Raw genomic sequence first — 16,413 nt, 5'->3', positions numbered from 1 at the left:
TCGGAGTCCAGAATTCCTGGCAAGACCTTAAAATTACTGTTCGCTCAGTCCCGATGGAACCTGACGGAGCCTGAGCAGTTCTGTAGAGAAGAATGGAGAAACATGCAGCGTCCAGATGCATAAAGCTGACGCAGACGTATCCACACAAGCTCAGGGCTGACAGTGCTGCCAAAACGGATTCCACTTTTAGCTCAAAGAGGGCGAATACTTACGCAATCAGTGATTTTAGCGTTTCACGTTCAGCATCAAGGGGTTTTTTGTTGACGGTAACTTAAGAATTTGCCACAATGAAAAACAACTCCATAAAAATATCCAAGTGTACTTTACAGGTATCAGTTTGTTGGCTATTTGCTGAAAAAATAAAAGTTACCGTCAATTGTAAATTAGTTTAATTGGTTTGAAAGCAATAATAAGATAGGAATAACTGTCACTATTAAAAAAAAAAAAAAAAAAACTCAGTCTGTTTTGCCGTTTCACATATTGTCTCCCTACTTTAATAATCTCAAATCAAGTTATTCTCTTATCTGACTGTGGATCAGAGTTCAGCAAAAGTTTGCTGCCATTGACGTTTTCCTTATTGTCAGTCAGCAGTAAATGCAGAATTTATCTCACTCAGTCATGTGAACATATTAAATTATGTCCATAAAAACAATTATCCTGCAATTCTAAATAAATTATATAAAATGGCAAAGCTTAGGGAAAAATATTAAACGAAGGCTACATTATAGCTGCAATGAGGACTAATGCATGGTGATTAAGGAGCAAACATGAGTTTGTATTCAGTGTTCAGCAAATGAACCGTTTAGATGTTGAGGCGTTTATGTTGATGAAAGCGTCTTCGCAGTCACTGAAACAAAGTTATATTTTTACCATTTAAAATTTATTTTCAAAAATACAAAACAGGGAAAATAAGTATATGTACACAAACACTATTAAAATAGAATATGTATTGTACAAAATATGTACAGCTTTCCTCCGACTGAAAACAAGTCCTATCTGGTCCTTTTGTCCTTGATGGTGTAGTGAAGAACTAATGGTTGGGCCTAGGGGAGAAAACATTACAAATATTACAAGTGGAACTGTTTAAAGTGAGGTATGTATAAATATACTATATATAGATCACAGAAGGAAGGCTATTTATAATTTATATCAATCCAACATTATCCTACATCTGCTCAGACGATTAATGGACTTAATGTTTCCTTTCATTAGCAATGATATAAAACGGAGTAAGACAAGAGAGTGCAATAGTTTAGGTTTAATGTTTTTTTCTATATTCTCAGTGAGCTTCCTCCTACAGTACAAAGAAAATTTGTTCAAGTGTGAAGGAATGTCTGACATTTGTTGGCGCTAGCTGACAGTGGCTGTACTGTACCTTGCCAAACCAGTGTGAGAGCCATAACCGTTTCATGGTCATGTGATCAGGCAGAGACTCGTTATTGAACAACATCTGGACCTATAGGGAGACCACACAAACAGATGTGAACGGAACATCTGTGATTATTTTAATAAGCCATTTGCTGCTGGTAAAAGAAGGAACCAGAAGTCAGTTTTTTTCTTTGCTGAAAAACATAGTTGGGCAACTTTGTCGTGATTGTACTGTCACTGTCATGTAGTAACTATATTTAATCAGCTTGTTTATGGAACATGTAAGCTGAACCACTTTAAGCTTCAGCAGTGTGAAACACTCAATAGGACGTCAGTCATTCCCTACAGAAGTGCAACAACCTGGACAAGGATTCATTTTCACCATCAGTCAGAGATGGTCAGTGCAATGCAAAAGCAGCACTAGACAGTAATACCTTTGTTTACACTGTATTTATTTACTAAAAATAACCAGGTTATCCTGCATGGGGCAGAAGTAATGTTGCTACATGCCACATAATGTTGGCTGACTGCACATTACCTTCAAAATTGGTATTTATATTTAGAATAGGGCTAAAACCTAAAAGAAACATGGCCCCAGTGTCCCAGTAGATGATTTTATAAAAAAAATCTGCTACTAAAAAATAGTTTTGCCCAGCCGTTGTCATTGCAGAGTTCATGGGGAACTGTGATGGGAGCAGATCAACACATTTATTATTTTGCACACTTATTTTATTGGTAAAACTCATGTTTTAGTCCAACTTTAAAACATTGTCCTCGTAGACATGTACCAGAGACATACAGGAAAATGTTACTTGCATGTAAAGTGCACAGTAATATTTAGCTTCACACGATAAAATGCTTACTGACCTGGTGTTTTTCCACGTTTAGCCGATGACAAAGCACTTTCCGTAGGTGTCTCACCTCCGCTCGGACAGAACAGCGAACAAACTTCTGCTGCAGAGACAAGGTCAGACAATGCACTGTAAAACTGTAAACGAGCAACACGATCAGTCATCGACACGCTCACACAAAGACATGATTCCAATAAATCGTGACTAGCTGCACACTCGTGTTTATTATCCAACTCTTGCAATCATGGAGGAGCTATTTAGAGAGATATTTAGTTTATACTGCAGGTTCAGATCCAAATTACATATTTAACAAGTTGGGCATATCCCTCATTTATGTAATAGATTTGTAGATCTGGAGTGTGTGAGAAAAAAAAATCAGCAATGATAAACGTCTCTTTAGTTTGTAAAACTACAACTTCATGCTGCCGTTTCTTGCCAGCATTAAAATATTTAAATGCTTATAATGAATATAAATATTCCAAAGTTCAGCGTCTCGTGCTGTAACTCTGTGTTCTGTAACAAAAAGGTGACAGAACATATTTCCAGCACAGAAGAAATGTAAACTAATAACAAGGTTAACAGTGATTCAACAGGGTGTGGCAGACTCCTGTTACAAATAGATTTACAGTGAAGAAAAACCCAGCTTACTGCTGGACGTCTCCAGTCCCAGCTGACTTATTAAGCACTCTTAAGCCATGAAGCTAAACTTCCTTTTACCCACGAATGTGCTGTAAGCCTGCAGTATTTCTTCTAAAGCGCAGGCAGAAATGTGCTTTACTGAATTTACACCTCAGTGAAAACAGTGGAGTGCGATTGGACATGCAGGGTCGCATGCAACAAAGGTTAAGAGCCGAATCCAGAACACTGCAAGAACACAGCTCGCCTTAGAAAGCTGAGCCGATGTAACACCCAAGAGCGCGTTTACCCTTTTGTTTTTATATACTTTGAAGGGTTATCATGATCAACTAATCCATTTTATAAGTTCAAGCAGAGGTTAGAATGAAAGACAACTGCGTATAAATAGGCAGGAATGGAACCAATGAAGCCCGCATGCTCGGATTACATAGTGAAACATTAGATATAACAATAAACAACATTTTAACTTTGCAGGGTGGTCAAAGAGGACACGGGGGAATGGAGATGCAACAACACTCGCAGGAGTCACCAGATCACTACAGTCTTTAAACACATCCTTTGATGTGACTTAAATCTGGTTTTGAATATTATTCAAGTACTTCAAAACCAGATTAAAAGCCTTCAACATCATCTTAAACACAAACTTCTCTCTGCTCTGGAAATGCAGAAAAATGACTGATGGCTTAGCGTGAGGTGACTGGCAGTACCACTTATTAAACAAGGGTGCCCTCTGCTGGAAGAACAAAGTCATTACACAAGTGTTGATAACATGCAGACTAGTGGATGTTGTGTGCTTTAGTTAAACTATTCCCTCAGTAAACCTTGTTTGTGTCTGATCTGGGCAGAAAACAAATTCCATTCCCCTTGTTACACATCTATCCTTCAATAAATGGGCCTGTTGAAAGGATCCAGACACATAAATGAAAACCCTGGGACCACTTGACAGTCAGTATTATAAATTTATAGACTAGAAAATGTTTCCTGTTATAAATGTGTGTGCAGGCAGGAGTAAACGGTGACAGGATGAATATACCACCACAATATCACACTCATGGAGCCTTATAATAGATGTACAGTGTTCTACTGCTAAAGGAATAACTGCCATCATGTCATAAATGTGCCACAATCTATGCTCCATCAGATTCTGCAGTGGGTCTAGTAGTGGTACAATTTAATGTTTTAATAGCCGTCTAGATTTTTCTTGTATCCTTCATTTGCTTGTTTGTCCCAAAGGACAGAGTATAGCACCAGCGTACATATTTATAGAGTGACAACTTATCACACAGCACATTAACTGTCAACTGATATTTTTAGGTCCCCGTAAGTCCAAACTAATCACTACAAACATTGCATAACATCTTGAACATCTCTAACTTTTAACATGTAGGTCAAAAACACCTTAATGCTGGGAAGGCAGGGAAATAAAGACAGATTATATGCTTCACTGGTGGACTTCTCCCACTTATTCCTGTCTCTCTCGGAGCATGAGGCTTCAACAGCAGCCAGACTAAACAGCTCTGAGTGCTGAATTCTGCTGTTTCTGCAGTTGTCAGTGCCATGTATTTGCTTAGCAGTTAAGGGTGGAAATTAGTTGTTACAGCTTCGAAAATGTTCCCCTGGAGATGTGTTTTGGTTGCTTCGAAAGCATCCATAACCAGCTCAACAATTTTACCAAGCACATAGACTTTTACTGAAATATAACGCTGAATAGATCTAGGACAGTTTATTGGCATAAATGACTCACCTGAAGAGTAAGTTTTGTTTTATCTTTTCCAGCAAGCGACGAACTGCAATGATAAACCAGAGTTGCATTTCTTATACTGTTGAATTCACCTTAATATTTATTTTTACCAGTCTTATCTCAAATATTTTGTTACAAAGATGTAATTTTACTATAAATCAGACAAGAGTGTAGCCTACCTTAGCCTTTCTAAACACAGCGATACCTGCTCATCATATCTGTAGAAGTGAGCTTTTGAATGGTCAAAGCTTGTGTAAGGTAAACCTGTAGCATCTGGCACACCATCTGCAGAGAGAGAGGAAATCAGGGTTAACTTTACAAATAAATATATGCATCACATTCTTAAAAGGGGCATGTTAAGTTATCATAGCTTTTTAAAAATGAGACGCAACTATCTGCAAACTGCAAGCCAAATACAGGAAAAGTTGGAGTCAAGACAAAGTGTTAAGACTCATTGCAACAAATAATAATTGCTTAATAGAACAGATGATAAACTTGAGGACTCGTTTGTAAACGCGGTCATTGCATAACCTAGGCTCCAGCATAGAAAAAGATGGACTTGAAATAAAAATCTGTGCCATCAATATCAAAAGCTAGCAGTCTTCACGGTCTCTCACCAAACCAAAATGAGACTCAGCCTACAACTAGCTCATAACAACTCCCGTATATCTTCATTACAGCTGGGCCTGGCATTGGAGAAAACCCCATAAACTATAGGATGTGGTATTTTTCAAATTAAAACGAAAGTCTTTTTTGTATAAACCCCACTTAAATCGAAGACTAAGTTAGTAGACAAAGCAATAAAAAGAAGACTTACCATCTCCAGTAGGCTGGATGACTCTCTCTAACCCTCGAGACTGATAAAATTCCTTTATTCTTTTGTCTTCACCTGAGCAAATACAACCGTAGATATTATGGGACAAATCACAACGTCAAGACAATTAAGTTCCACTAGCGTTCAAAAGTTTGGGATCACTTAGAAATGTCCTTAGTATTAGAAAGAAAAGCTGTTTTTTTCACTGAAGAAAAAATTAAAGTAATCAGAAAAACAATCTAGACATTGCTAATGTAGTAAATGACTATTCTAGCACATTTTTAATGGAATATCTCCATAGAGGTACAGAGGAACATTTCCAGCAACCATCACTCCTGTGTTCTAATGCTACATTGTGTTAGCTAATGGTGTTGAAAGGCTCATTGATGATTAGAAAACCCTTGTGCAGTTATGTTAGCACATGAATAAAAGCGTGAGTTTTCATGGAAAACATGAAATTGTCTGGGTGACACCAAGCTTTTGAATGGTAGTGTACAAGTTAGCCCACTGCTGATAGTAAACCTTTAATTCTGTCCAAATTATGCTTCTCCAGCTTACTTTAGATTTCACAAGCTGTCAATAGTTAACCTGGCCATGCTGAAAAGATGCTAGACTTTTATTTGCCATACACTGAGGAGATCTCCCTTAAATGACAACTAAGTACCTTCAACAACAACTAACAACTAACAGAGAACACCTTTGTTTTTCTTACTTTCTTGTAGTCCAGGCACCAGTTTGTAGACTATGTCTTGCATCACTCGATCCAGTTTGAGGTTGAGTAAGGGCTGCGTTTCATGGATTTTGATGTTGCACATCGGACAATACTTGCTCGTTTGCAGGTATTTCACAATGCAACTTTTACAGACTATCGGGGGAAAAGAGAGAAAGTGAGAATTTTTAATTTCAACCTGATGACTACATCCTGCTGAACATTATTCTTGTAAAATGGCAGAAAGACTCGTGTAAATTAATACCACGCAAATAGTAACTGTACACAGCTGTTACAACTTACAGGTATGCAAACACTCTGTAATCGTTGTGGCATCTATGAAGTAGCCTGCACAAAGGTAGCAGACGATATGTTCGTTTAGGTCCTTGATCTTCAACTTGACCTCCTCCTGGAAAGACAAACAAAGAGGTGTTATCTACATTGTAAAAGTTGAGAACTGATGCGAGCAAACAAAACCTTTTTCAATGTTACTATGGACATGTGTGTATTCTTTTAAGACAGACTTTTAAAAAGAGTGATTCTACAAATATTTGATACCTTTACTTCAGTAGGTATTCATTAGGCCTAAGAGATAAGTGCTTTACACTGTCTACTTTTAAAACAAACTGGATGAGCCGTCTCTATTTTATGAATAAAAACAAAATGTTTGAAGACTATACAATATATAGTCACTTGAATTTTAATTGAAACATCTTCATGATGGCTAGAAAATTAGCACAGAGGATTTTGTGTCTGCATCTTTTCAGCTTTCTTGTCCCAATACGAGAGTTTAAGCCCTTCAAATCCACTATATTAGACAACTATGAAATTCGACGTAACCTCTCTGAAATAAATTCTACTTCTACAAAATTTTCTCTTCTCTTCTGTCACAAATGTGTCATTCACAACATTCAAATTACTGACAGTAAAGTGAATAACACTGATAATCTTGTGACAATGCAACATTCTGCTGGGAAATCTTGATTAATGACACTCATAAGGATGTTACTTTGACACGTATCCTTTCAAGCATTGTTGCAGACCAAGCACATCCCCCTACGACAATGGAAATGGCACCCCCTAACACCAACGGCATCCCCCAGCAGGACAATGTGCCGGGCCACGCTTGAACAGCTCAAGAAACACGACAAAGAGCCCAACGCATTGACCCATCCACTCAACTCGGCAAATCCCAATGTGATGGAGCGTCTGTGGGATGTGCCAGAAAAAAGCCCAATCAACGGAGGCCCCACCTCGCTGTCGGCTACTTTAAACATGCCTCGTTCATGTGTGCACACAACTACTTTGTATCTTCTTTCTGCAAAGATTTAGGGGATTAATCTTTGCTAAAGTGAACTGTGTGTGTCTGATTACTCAAAAACTACAAGGCAGAATTTCATGAAGCTCAGATGAGAGATGCAGCATGGGCAAATAAAATCCGGTGCAAATCGAGGTCACTTTTCTTTGAAATTGTGTGATAGAGCATTGACATTGGTGGAAGACTAAGAGTGCCCTTGTTACTACCTTAACAAGTAAGTATTTATGTATGTTATGGTTAAACTTTGCAATTATTCCTCAGATCACAAACGTGCCGAACTGTGGGAAGGGATGTGTACGGATCACAGATCAACTCTGGTCTGTTACACCACTACTATGTGTAAAATATTTGCAGTTCATTCAGATCAAAATGCACAGTAAAAGTAGTAAAACAAGACATTTAAAAAAAAACCCTATTTGGAACAGAAATAAAACACAAATAAAAGAAGTGTTGTTGTACTGAGATACACTGAACATTTTTTCTTGTCTCTATTTATACACAGGAGCATGGAATAACATTAGAGACACCAAGAAAAATCCCACTTTACTGCTAAAGCACAAAATCTCTATCATGTGGCCAAAAATCTGAACATACATGCATCACAGAAAAAAAAAACAGAGCAGATGTATTGAAGTGCATCATGCAGAATGTACATCACATCTCACTGCTACCCACATCCACTCATTTCATCCTGGTTCCCACTCCCTCTTTACACCACCCTAGTAGCCCCACTTACAGCAGGAAACACTTTCCCCTCTTATAGCATATAGCTTGGAAGTGATTTTTAGCTACTATTCACAGCATTGAGCAGCAAGAAAACAGTATTTAACTATATTTATCGCTTAGTTTATCTACAGCACAATCCACTTTAAGCTCTGACTATTTTACATGCACTGATGTATGGTTCTTCTATTATGCGTATTCAAGCATAGACCTTTTTAGCTCCTATATATAACAGGACGCACTGCAGCAGGGTTTTTTTTTAGTTATATTTATTATTTATATAGCACTGAGTCACCTCTCATACTTCTTCTACAAACGCAGTGATTTATGGCTCTTTTACATGTTCTGTCCTGATGATATGTGCATTTTGTCCTGTCATAATTCCTGTCTTGTATTGGCCTTAGTAGAAATGCAATTTCATTCCACTAATTCACTAATAAAGAGACAGCTGAGGTGTAACTGATCACCTTCTTTCAAGATTACCAAAACTCTACCTGCAAGTGTTTTCTCCATCACAGGTGTCTTTATGCAAAACACAGAATCCTAAGCAGCTGCAGAGGCTGACCCTGACCTTTGACCTCTGTGGGAAACAGATGTTTTATAAACCTAACAGAGTGAAGAAAGCTCTCTAACGAGGAGGACCAGGAGGTTATTGCGGAAAAACTGAGCGAAATGTGAACGGAGAGGCGCAATTTAGAAGCAGAGTGGGATGAGATCAGTCACGTTTTGGCGCAGTTTGGGCAATTGTGGTCAACATCAGCAGCAAAATGAGCGATAATAAACGAACTGATGTGTTTCTAACAGCGCGGTGCGTTCAAACGGTAGTTCGAAACAGACCGCCGTTACTTCATTACACAACAAACCGACAAACAAGCCCGTGAGTGCAGCGGCCCTCAGCGCCTCGTTTCATGCACATACCGCTTCAACTGCAAGTAAATTGCAGAAAACAGCTGAATGTTTGTCCGAAAAGCGGCCAAATTTCGGTTAGTTGTGGGTCTTTCTGCACGCTGCTCCGCAGAACAACACGGCCGTGCTGCTGCCGTCTACGCATGCTCAGCACGTCCATCAGCGCCGCGGAGACGACAACGATCTGCCGCTAAATACGTGCCGCTAACTCGCCCCTGTGCCACTTTGACTCCCCGTACGCTCGCCCACCTGTGCGGACGAGCTCGAATTGCACGCCCACTCACCTCGTTCCGCAGCGGGTCCAGCTTGTAGACGGACTGTAGCTGATTTCGGAGCCGCATCGCTATGGCCATCGGACCCTGCTCCGCCATCTTTGGGAATTATGCTGTCTTCCGGGTAAACCGGAGGTGGCATTTCTGCACGTTGAAGCGCTGCAAAATATAACAAAAAAAAAAACAAAAAAACAATAATAAATGAATAATACGAATATATATGTATAAAAAGAAGCAGATGCAACCTCATCTCCAAACACAAGTTTTAAAAAAATTAAATAAAATTACTATATGCCTACATGGAGGCGCATCAAAACATAACAGAGAAAAAAGAATAATAAATTAATAATATGAATATTAAAAAAAAAGAAGCAGACGAAACCTCATCTCCAAACACAAGTTAAAAAAAAATATATATGCAAGCCTACATGTCGTATTGACACAAGTTTATCTGGAAAAAAAAGCAAATTTTAAATTTAGTTAGGCCTATTTGAAAACTGGCTCACAAATTTGAGTGTTTTTGTAAATTGCATTTACAAACAGACTGCATAATAGGGTACCTTTCTAATTTTTAGTAGCATTGAAGTCACTTTACTGTTAGGGGTAAATCAAAAGAAGTAGTCTGAAATTTTGACTGTAGAAAAATAATAAAATAAATGTTGCTTCATTAAAAAAAAAAAAACAGCATACAAACTTTTTTTACTATTTCCTGCAAGTGATGGGGAAGGCTATCCATCAATTAAATATTTTTCTTTTAATTATTATTTTATTATTATTTTTATTTTATTTTAAATAAAAGATGGGGAAAGACCATCTTTATATGAGGTGGGAAGCTCCCAATGGATGTGTAGTCCATGAAGAGTTTCAATTCTCTAAATTGGCTCATGTTAAATTTATGACAAAAACATGATAACTTACTGGCAGTAAAATCAAATGTATAATATGCTATCTAAAAGACTAAGTGGCTGATTTTTAGTGAAAATAACGACATATACATTAGCTTGCTCAAGCACTAGCTAGTTAGCTTGAATTCTTTGCTTGTTTTGGAAAAATATTAGTGATTTCACATGACATTTTTTGTCAGAAATTTAAATATTGTTAGCAGGAGAGTCACTGGGAAGATTGTGATTAGCATGAACAAAAAATAACAAATATTTCTGTAACATGTAAAAGTGCAGGAGTATTTTACTTTTGAGGGACAATGTCCACTTATATGGGGTAAGAACCCCTCTGTTAACATTAGTGATTTTCAACACTCCTAGCCAGTGTTATATTTCTGATAAATTGTTTACACCATTAACTAATAGCTAACCAGCAGTAAAAAAAAGGAGAATGTTTTGTCTAAAATTCTAAATAAGTAAATAATCTATTGTATAGGTAACAAATTTGTTTTGGGGGGAAATGCATGTTTTTTTGATTTTACATTTGGGTTTCTAATGGCAAAGTTGTAGTCTCTTATGCTAATAATTACCCTCTGAAGTTGTTCACTTAACCATACTTCTTGTGTATATTTTATATTGATAAAAATACTGTATGTATAATTGGAAAAAATAGAACTTGTTTTTACAGGGGGTATCTCTCCCTGGTTCAAGTATCACTCTTTTGTGAAAGACTATGGTCATTTTCCTTTGATTTTCATCTACAATAGACTCCAGATAGTACAGAAACAAAATTAATTTTTCCGTCTTTCTTGGCATCAGATCTTACATTTAGTTGACCTTAAGACTATTATCAGACCCAGTGGCTGTTGTAAGGCTTTGGAATTTGTTCTATATAAATAAATTTGATTTAATGATCTGCTTAATAAGATTAAACAAAGAAATAGTACTGTAGCTTGATGTGGATTAATTATTTATCTCACTCCACAGAGGCATACTCAGTCCCAGGTAGGGTCTGCAAACTGAAATATAACTTACATATTTTAAAACAAAAGGAACATTTTAGGAGGTAATGTTAAATCCAACAGGCTTTGCCACTGTTCCCACTTTGAGCAGTTAAAGCTTAGAAAAAAGACTTGTAAATGTTACCTTACTCCCTGTTTCTGGTTACTTACCATTTGCCTGTTGGATGTCTGTATCAATTAAATGATTTACAAACCTTTCTAATGTATTATTTTTAATATATTGTACGTTTTTATTCAAATACAGTTAAATGTGCTACATACAAAAAGGTCATTCGTCTCATCAGCTTTGAAGCTATTAAGTAGTTGGTGTCTTGAAAAGAAATCAGTTGTTTTTGTAATTTCTAACTGTAAATAACTTTTAACTGTAAATATCTTCAGTCTGTGACTTTGGTTTGATGTCTACATTTTTATGCAACAAGTTACTCTTCATGTTTTTATTTAGTTTGGTCCTGTAGCATACATACAGGAAGTGTTTATTCACTTGTTATCCGGTTTGAACAATAGGGGGCACTGCAGGCACAAATTTCGCTTAGTTATTTACAGGTTTTGGCATCTATTGATATTTTTTTGACATCACATAAGGAAATGTCATTCATGCAGTCAGGAGTTTAATGTAGTGGTTTAAAAGATGATGCCTTTAATGCTTGTGAAAAATATCCCTATCTGTTGCTTAGTTGGCCCAGATTTTAAGTTGTCTTCATACAGTACGGACGCAAACAGACTTTGTGTCTTATTCCATTTAACACTTTGACATAATATTCCTATACTTATTGCCTGATTAAGTGTTTATGTGATTGCACATGGAAACCTACTTATGATAGAATCATGCAGACTGTAGTTTCATGCAGTTTGTAGCTGACAGCTGACATGTTAGAATCCTGCTGATAAGGTGCACACATAAATCTGGAACTGGTTCAGACTGACATGCGAGACAGTATCCACTACCATACCTTAAGTGTGGGTGAAAAACACCACAATAACATGTGTTGAAGCAAAGTCCTCATCAGCATACGGAACAGTAGGACTCGTAACCTGAATCCTCTGATTACAGTACTCAGGCATCACTGAGGGCGGTCTGATCTCACCACTGCCTGCAGTCTCATTCGGTCTGGTAGGTTCTGCCAAACACTTTGATGTATATCTCATTAATATCTTATCAGCAATGAAGAATTGAAAAATGAATAAAAAGGTGCTGAAATAAGTAAAACCATCACTATGTTGCATCATAGAAACAGTCACAACAGCAAATAAATAGACACTGATGGAGTGCACAAAGAAGTAAAGTCCTCTGCAAATGCAAATATACAGAAAATGTGTTGATGTGCTTAATGCAAACTAAGGAAATTAGTTTGGAAAACTTAATGTCATGAACTAAAACAACTGTTAAACTGAGTTTAATTGGCTTTACGTGTCTGATCTTTCTAGTGGGAATCCTTTCATTTAGAGGAGAGCTTGTGACTGAAGTGTTTGAACCCCCAGACTGTTTGGGAGGGTTGAATGAGTACTTCTCTCCCCTCGTTGAACAACAACCATCAAGGGTCTCTTGAGAAAAGAACTGAGCCATCAGCTCAGTGGCCTGCAGCGGGGAGCTGTGGTCGTCCTGGGCAGCTCCCAGACCCAGATATGTTTGAATATGAAGCAGGGTGCTGAAATAAAAAAAGTATGTGGGCTCAGCAAACATTTCCCCAGATAATAATGTGGCTTATGTATTTGAGACAAAATTATTTAAATTAACAGTTTATACAGTGTTGTGCTGTATTTTTGATATTTATTTAGGCTTTCACTGTGCTTTTATACATGTAATAGTCTATAACTGAGGTTTTTACTCAGACGTGGGCTGGAGCCAGTTTGTTTTTCCAAAAATTACTTACAATTATTTACTTGAAAAGTAATAGCTTTGTGGAAAGATTAATTTTCAAATGGGGATGAAAATGTATTCTTGGCTGTGGCTCAGCTGCATTTGAGTTAGTGTCTACCCTGTTTCAACAGGTCGTCTTATTGGTATTATATGTGGAGGTCTCCTTGATCCCTCCCAGAGGGCTTCCAACCTGTGGACCACCCAAAAGCTGCAGTCCTAAACAAAGACTCGCCCCTCGTTCATCCTTTTGTAATTTCCCAGTGTAATGGAATGACTGGCAAGTTTGTCTTATTCCTACCACCTCAGTGACTCGGTTGCAGCTGAAATGTCTATGCAAGCCATTTATTGAGACTGTTAAATCTGGCATGAATGCTTTGTTTTTGGGTGTTTATCAGTGATAATTAAAACTAACAGTTGATGCAATTTTCTTTTGGATTCTTAAATATTTGAAATTACTCAGAACTTCCTCAATATAAAATTCTACAAAGCTCCTCTCGTTCTTAAAAATGCTTTTTTTCCATTCATCCTTTTCTTAGAGGAAACGTGTAACACCCTGCACACTGGGATTTTTTTCTTTAGTTGAAAAGACATGCGCATGTCAGCAAGGTCCAAATCAGACTTAGTCAATATAACTTGGAAAATAGAGAAGGCACAAGCAATATATTTTCATTCTTGGCAGCGTTTTTGAGTGTGAAGAACCGTTGTGATCAGTCTCGCTTCACCGAGCCTTCATAGTCAGGCCTTGTGTCCCCTGCTGTCTGCCATTTCCTCTTGCCATGTAACGTCTTATCTGCTGGGCCTGCGAGGTCACTGCTTATCTGATTGACAGAGCTTTGACTCCACGCAATATCCAAATAACTGGAGGCCCTGGAGGCGCAGGAGGATCACAGCATGGCAAAATCCACCAGTCGGGAGAGTGAGAAGCAAAAGAGCCAACGAGATGGGAGAGGATCAAGACGAATCCAGGCCTTTCATTTATTGCCTTTACTTCATGTCAAAATCATAAGCACAAAAGATCCCCTATTTTCTTGTAGTGCCTGCAAATCTGACAGTTATTTCACCAGTCATTCACTTTTATTTGAAATGATTAGTTTATCTGAGGGATCAAACACCTGCCAGGATTACAAAGACAGCACTATTATAAAGAATTTGAGGATTGTTTTCCATTGAATGGATGTGACAGAAACGAAAAAAGAAATGAATTTAAGCTTCTTCTCTGTGCATGCCCTTGAGTTGCATGTTAACTGTTACTCCGCCTAATTAAATCATGCTTGAGGAAACTCCTTCAAACTGAACCAACTGAAGAGTCCCAGAGCTGATAGAGACCCAGTTTACCTCTGACCCGGACATCCTGTGCTATAACCACCCTGAAATAGGAATCTACATTCTGCCATGCCAAACAGGAGGCCCCTATCCTTCCACCGCCCTCCTCTCTCTCTCTCTCTCTCTCTCTCTCTCTCTCTCTCTCTCTCTCTCTCTCTCTCTCTCTCTCTCTCTCTCTCTCTCTCTCTCTCTCTCTCTCTCTCTCTCTCTCTCTCTCTCTCTCTCTCTCTCTCTCTCTCTCTCTCTCTCTCTCTCTCTCTCTCTCTCTCTCTCTCTCTCTCTCTCTCTCTCTCTCTCTCTCTCTCTCTCTCTCTCTCTCAGAGCAATCAGAGCATGCAGGGGTGGACTGCAGCTTTTGTCTCCTTTGCTCCAGCAATTGGTCACCAAGTGGCAAGCTAATGATGAGAGCCCTCTTGGAATGGCTCCAAAGCAGTACAGCTTGTGCTGCTTGATGGGCAAGGGTATAATGAATGATGTAGGGCAAGCCCTTAGGCCTCCCCCCTGGCACAATACTCCCAATATCACAATCTGAATCACTTTAAATGCTGCAAAAAATACATGCACAGGAATTTGGCTCAGTGAGGAAATGTTGCCAAGATGTGCTGACAGAGTAACAGAAATTGCACAGCATGCACTGACAGTGAATGAAAGAATCAAATAATGTGTTAAAAAAAGAAGAAGAAAAAGGAAAAAAAGCACTGTTGTGAGGCATCGAATATGTACATGGACTATTTGCATTTGGTTATCAGATTAGTTGAGAGAGAGCACAAACTGCAACTAAACCATTGTTTTTATATGTTTATTTATTTATTGTTGCTCATCCAGAAATGAGCACAAACATGCACCAACAGCAGCAGAGAAAGAAAAAATGAACAAAGTCTATACCAGCAATAAATAAACTTCCATCCACTGTCAGCAAGTTGTTAAAGATGAACTAGACGAAGTAGTATCAACATGCTCACATCCCTCATCAGCACTGCAAAAAAAATCCTGCAGATTTTACCCAAAAAGTGAATTTAGTCGGTTTTTGAACAATGCTATATCTAACTGAGGAGTATTAGAAGGCATGTGTGTGTGTTATATGGCACTACCCTGCTGGTTAGCGCAGAAACTTTAATCATTTCAATCATTATCAACTTTTTGACATGAGCTGTTGTTACACTAAAACAAACATGCAAATAATGTTTCACACACGATATTCAATCAGTATCACTCTGGTCATCACACTGTTTTGTGCTGCATTAATTAGATTTTACTCTTAAAATGTAGCTCCCACATTTTATTACCTGTGCTGCGGCACAGGTAATACGTCCCTCAGTTTAAATAGGCTAGAGGCTAACTAATGAATGACATGATTGGAAGATGCTGAGGTAGATTAGTTTGCCAATAAGAACAAGTTAGCCTGCCAGTGTCAGAGGGAAAGAAAGCCCCGTATTAAATCTTATTAATGTGGCACAATAGAGCTTTGTCTGTCATCTATTGAATTTTCATTACTCGTGTGTGCGCGTGTGTGTGTGTGTGTGTGTGTGTGTGTGTATGTGTATGTGCAGCTTTGTGGAAATGTGTATGTGCACACAAATGCGCACTCAAACTGCAGTGAGCCGTGATAACTTTTAAGCATTTCAGTTATCTCAGGATTATCTAAGGACTTCGACTTTTCTCCACACAGGTCATAAAATAACAGAAATATCATGTAAAATAACACAAAAAACTATACAAATGAGGAGGATTGTGCAATTGTAATAGAAATAAGCCTCATAAACTTAACAAATATACATTATCAGTGGAAGAAATAAACAGTTAAGACCTTAAATTGGTAAAATACTAGATTGAGTAATTCTCACTAACTCCTTAAAACTGTAAACTGAGTATACGCTCTCTCTCTTTGTCCGTTTTGCACAATCATGTTAAGATAAGGTGATTTATGGCTTGTATTCATAATACACACACTCATAATAAGAAACAAATCATGTTATTTATGGAGGGTATGT

At 38.0% G+C, this 16,413-nt stretch overlaps 1 protein-coding gene across 2 annotated transcripts; it reads right to left on the bottom strand.

Moving 5' to 3' along the window:
• Positions 1 to 858: 858 nt before the first annotated feature.
• pcgf1 (polycomb group ring finger 1) lies at positions 859 to 9,492 on the bottom strand. Of its 2 annotated transcripts, none has more exons than XM_023272607.3 (9): positions 9,351 to 9,492; positions 6,423 to 6,528; positions 6,123 to 6,275; positions 5,414 to 5,485; positions 4,776 to 4,881; positions 4,600 to 4,642; positions 2,236 to 2,322; positions 1,376 to 1,456; positions 859 to 1,043 (listed from the first exon to the last, which is right to left on the bottom strand). In XM_023272607.3, the coding sequence occupies exons 1-9, from the start codon at positions 9,435 to 9,437 to the stop codon at positions 993 to 995; spliced, it is 786 nt and encodes a 261-aa protein (XP_023128375.1). In that variant the 5' UTR covers positions 9,438 to 9,492; the 3' UTR covers positions 859 to 992. The 2 variants fall into 2 exon arrangements, with proteins under 2 accessions (XP_023128375.1, XP_023128376.1); XM_023272608.3 differs by having other exon boundaries at positions 2,236 to 2,319.
• Positions 9,493 to 16,413: the final 6,921 nt, after the last annotated feature.

The sequence above is a fragment of the Amphiprion ocellaris genome, chromosome 13 (assembly GCF_022539595.1).
Source record: "Amphiprion ocellaris isolate individual 3 ecotype Okinawa chromosome 13, ASM2253959v1, whole genome shotgun sequence".
Lineage (NCBI taxonomy): Eukaryota > Metazoa > Chordata > Actinopteri > Pomacentridae > Amphiprion > Amphiprion ocellaris.
The sequence above is the reverse complement of the archived record's forward strand: the minus strand, read 5'-3'. Positions and strand labels throughout refer to the sequence as shown.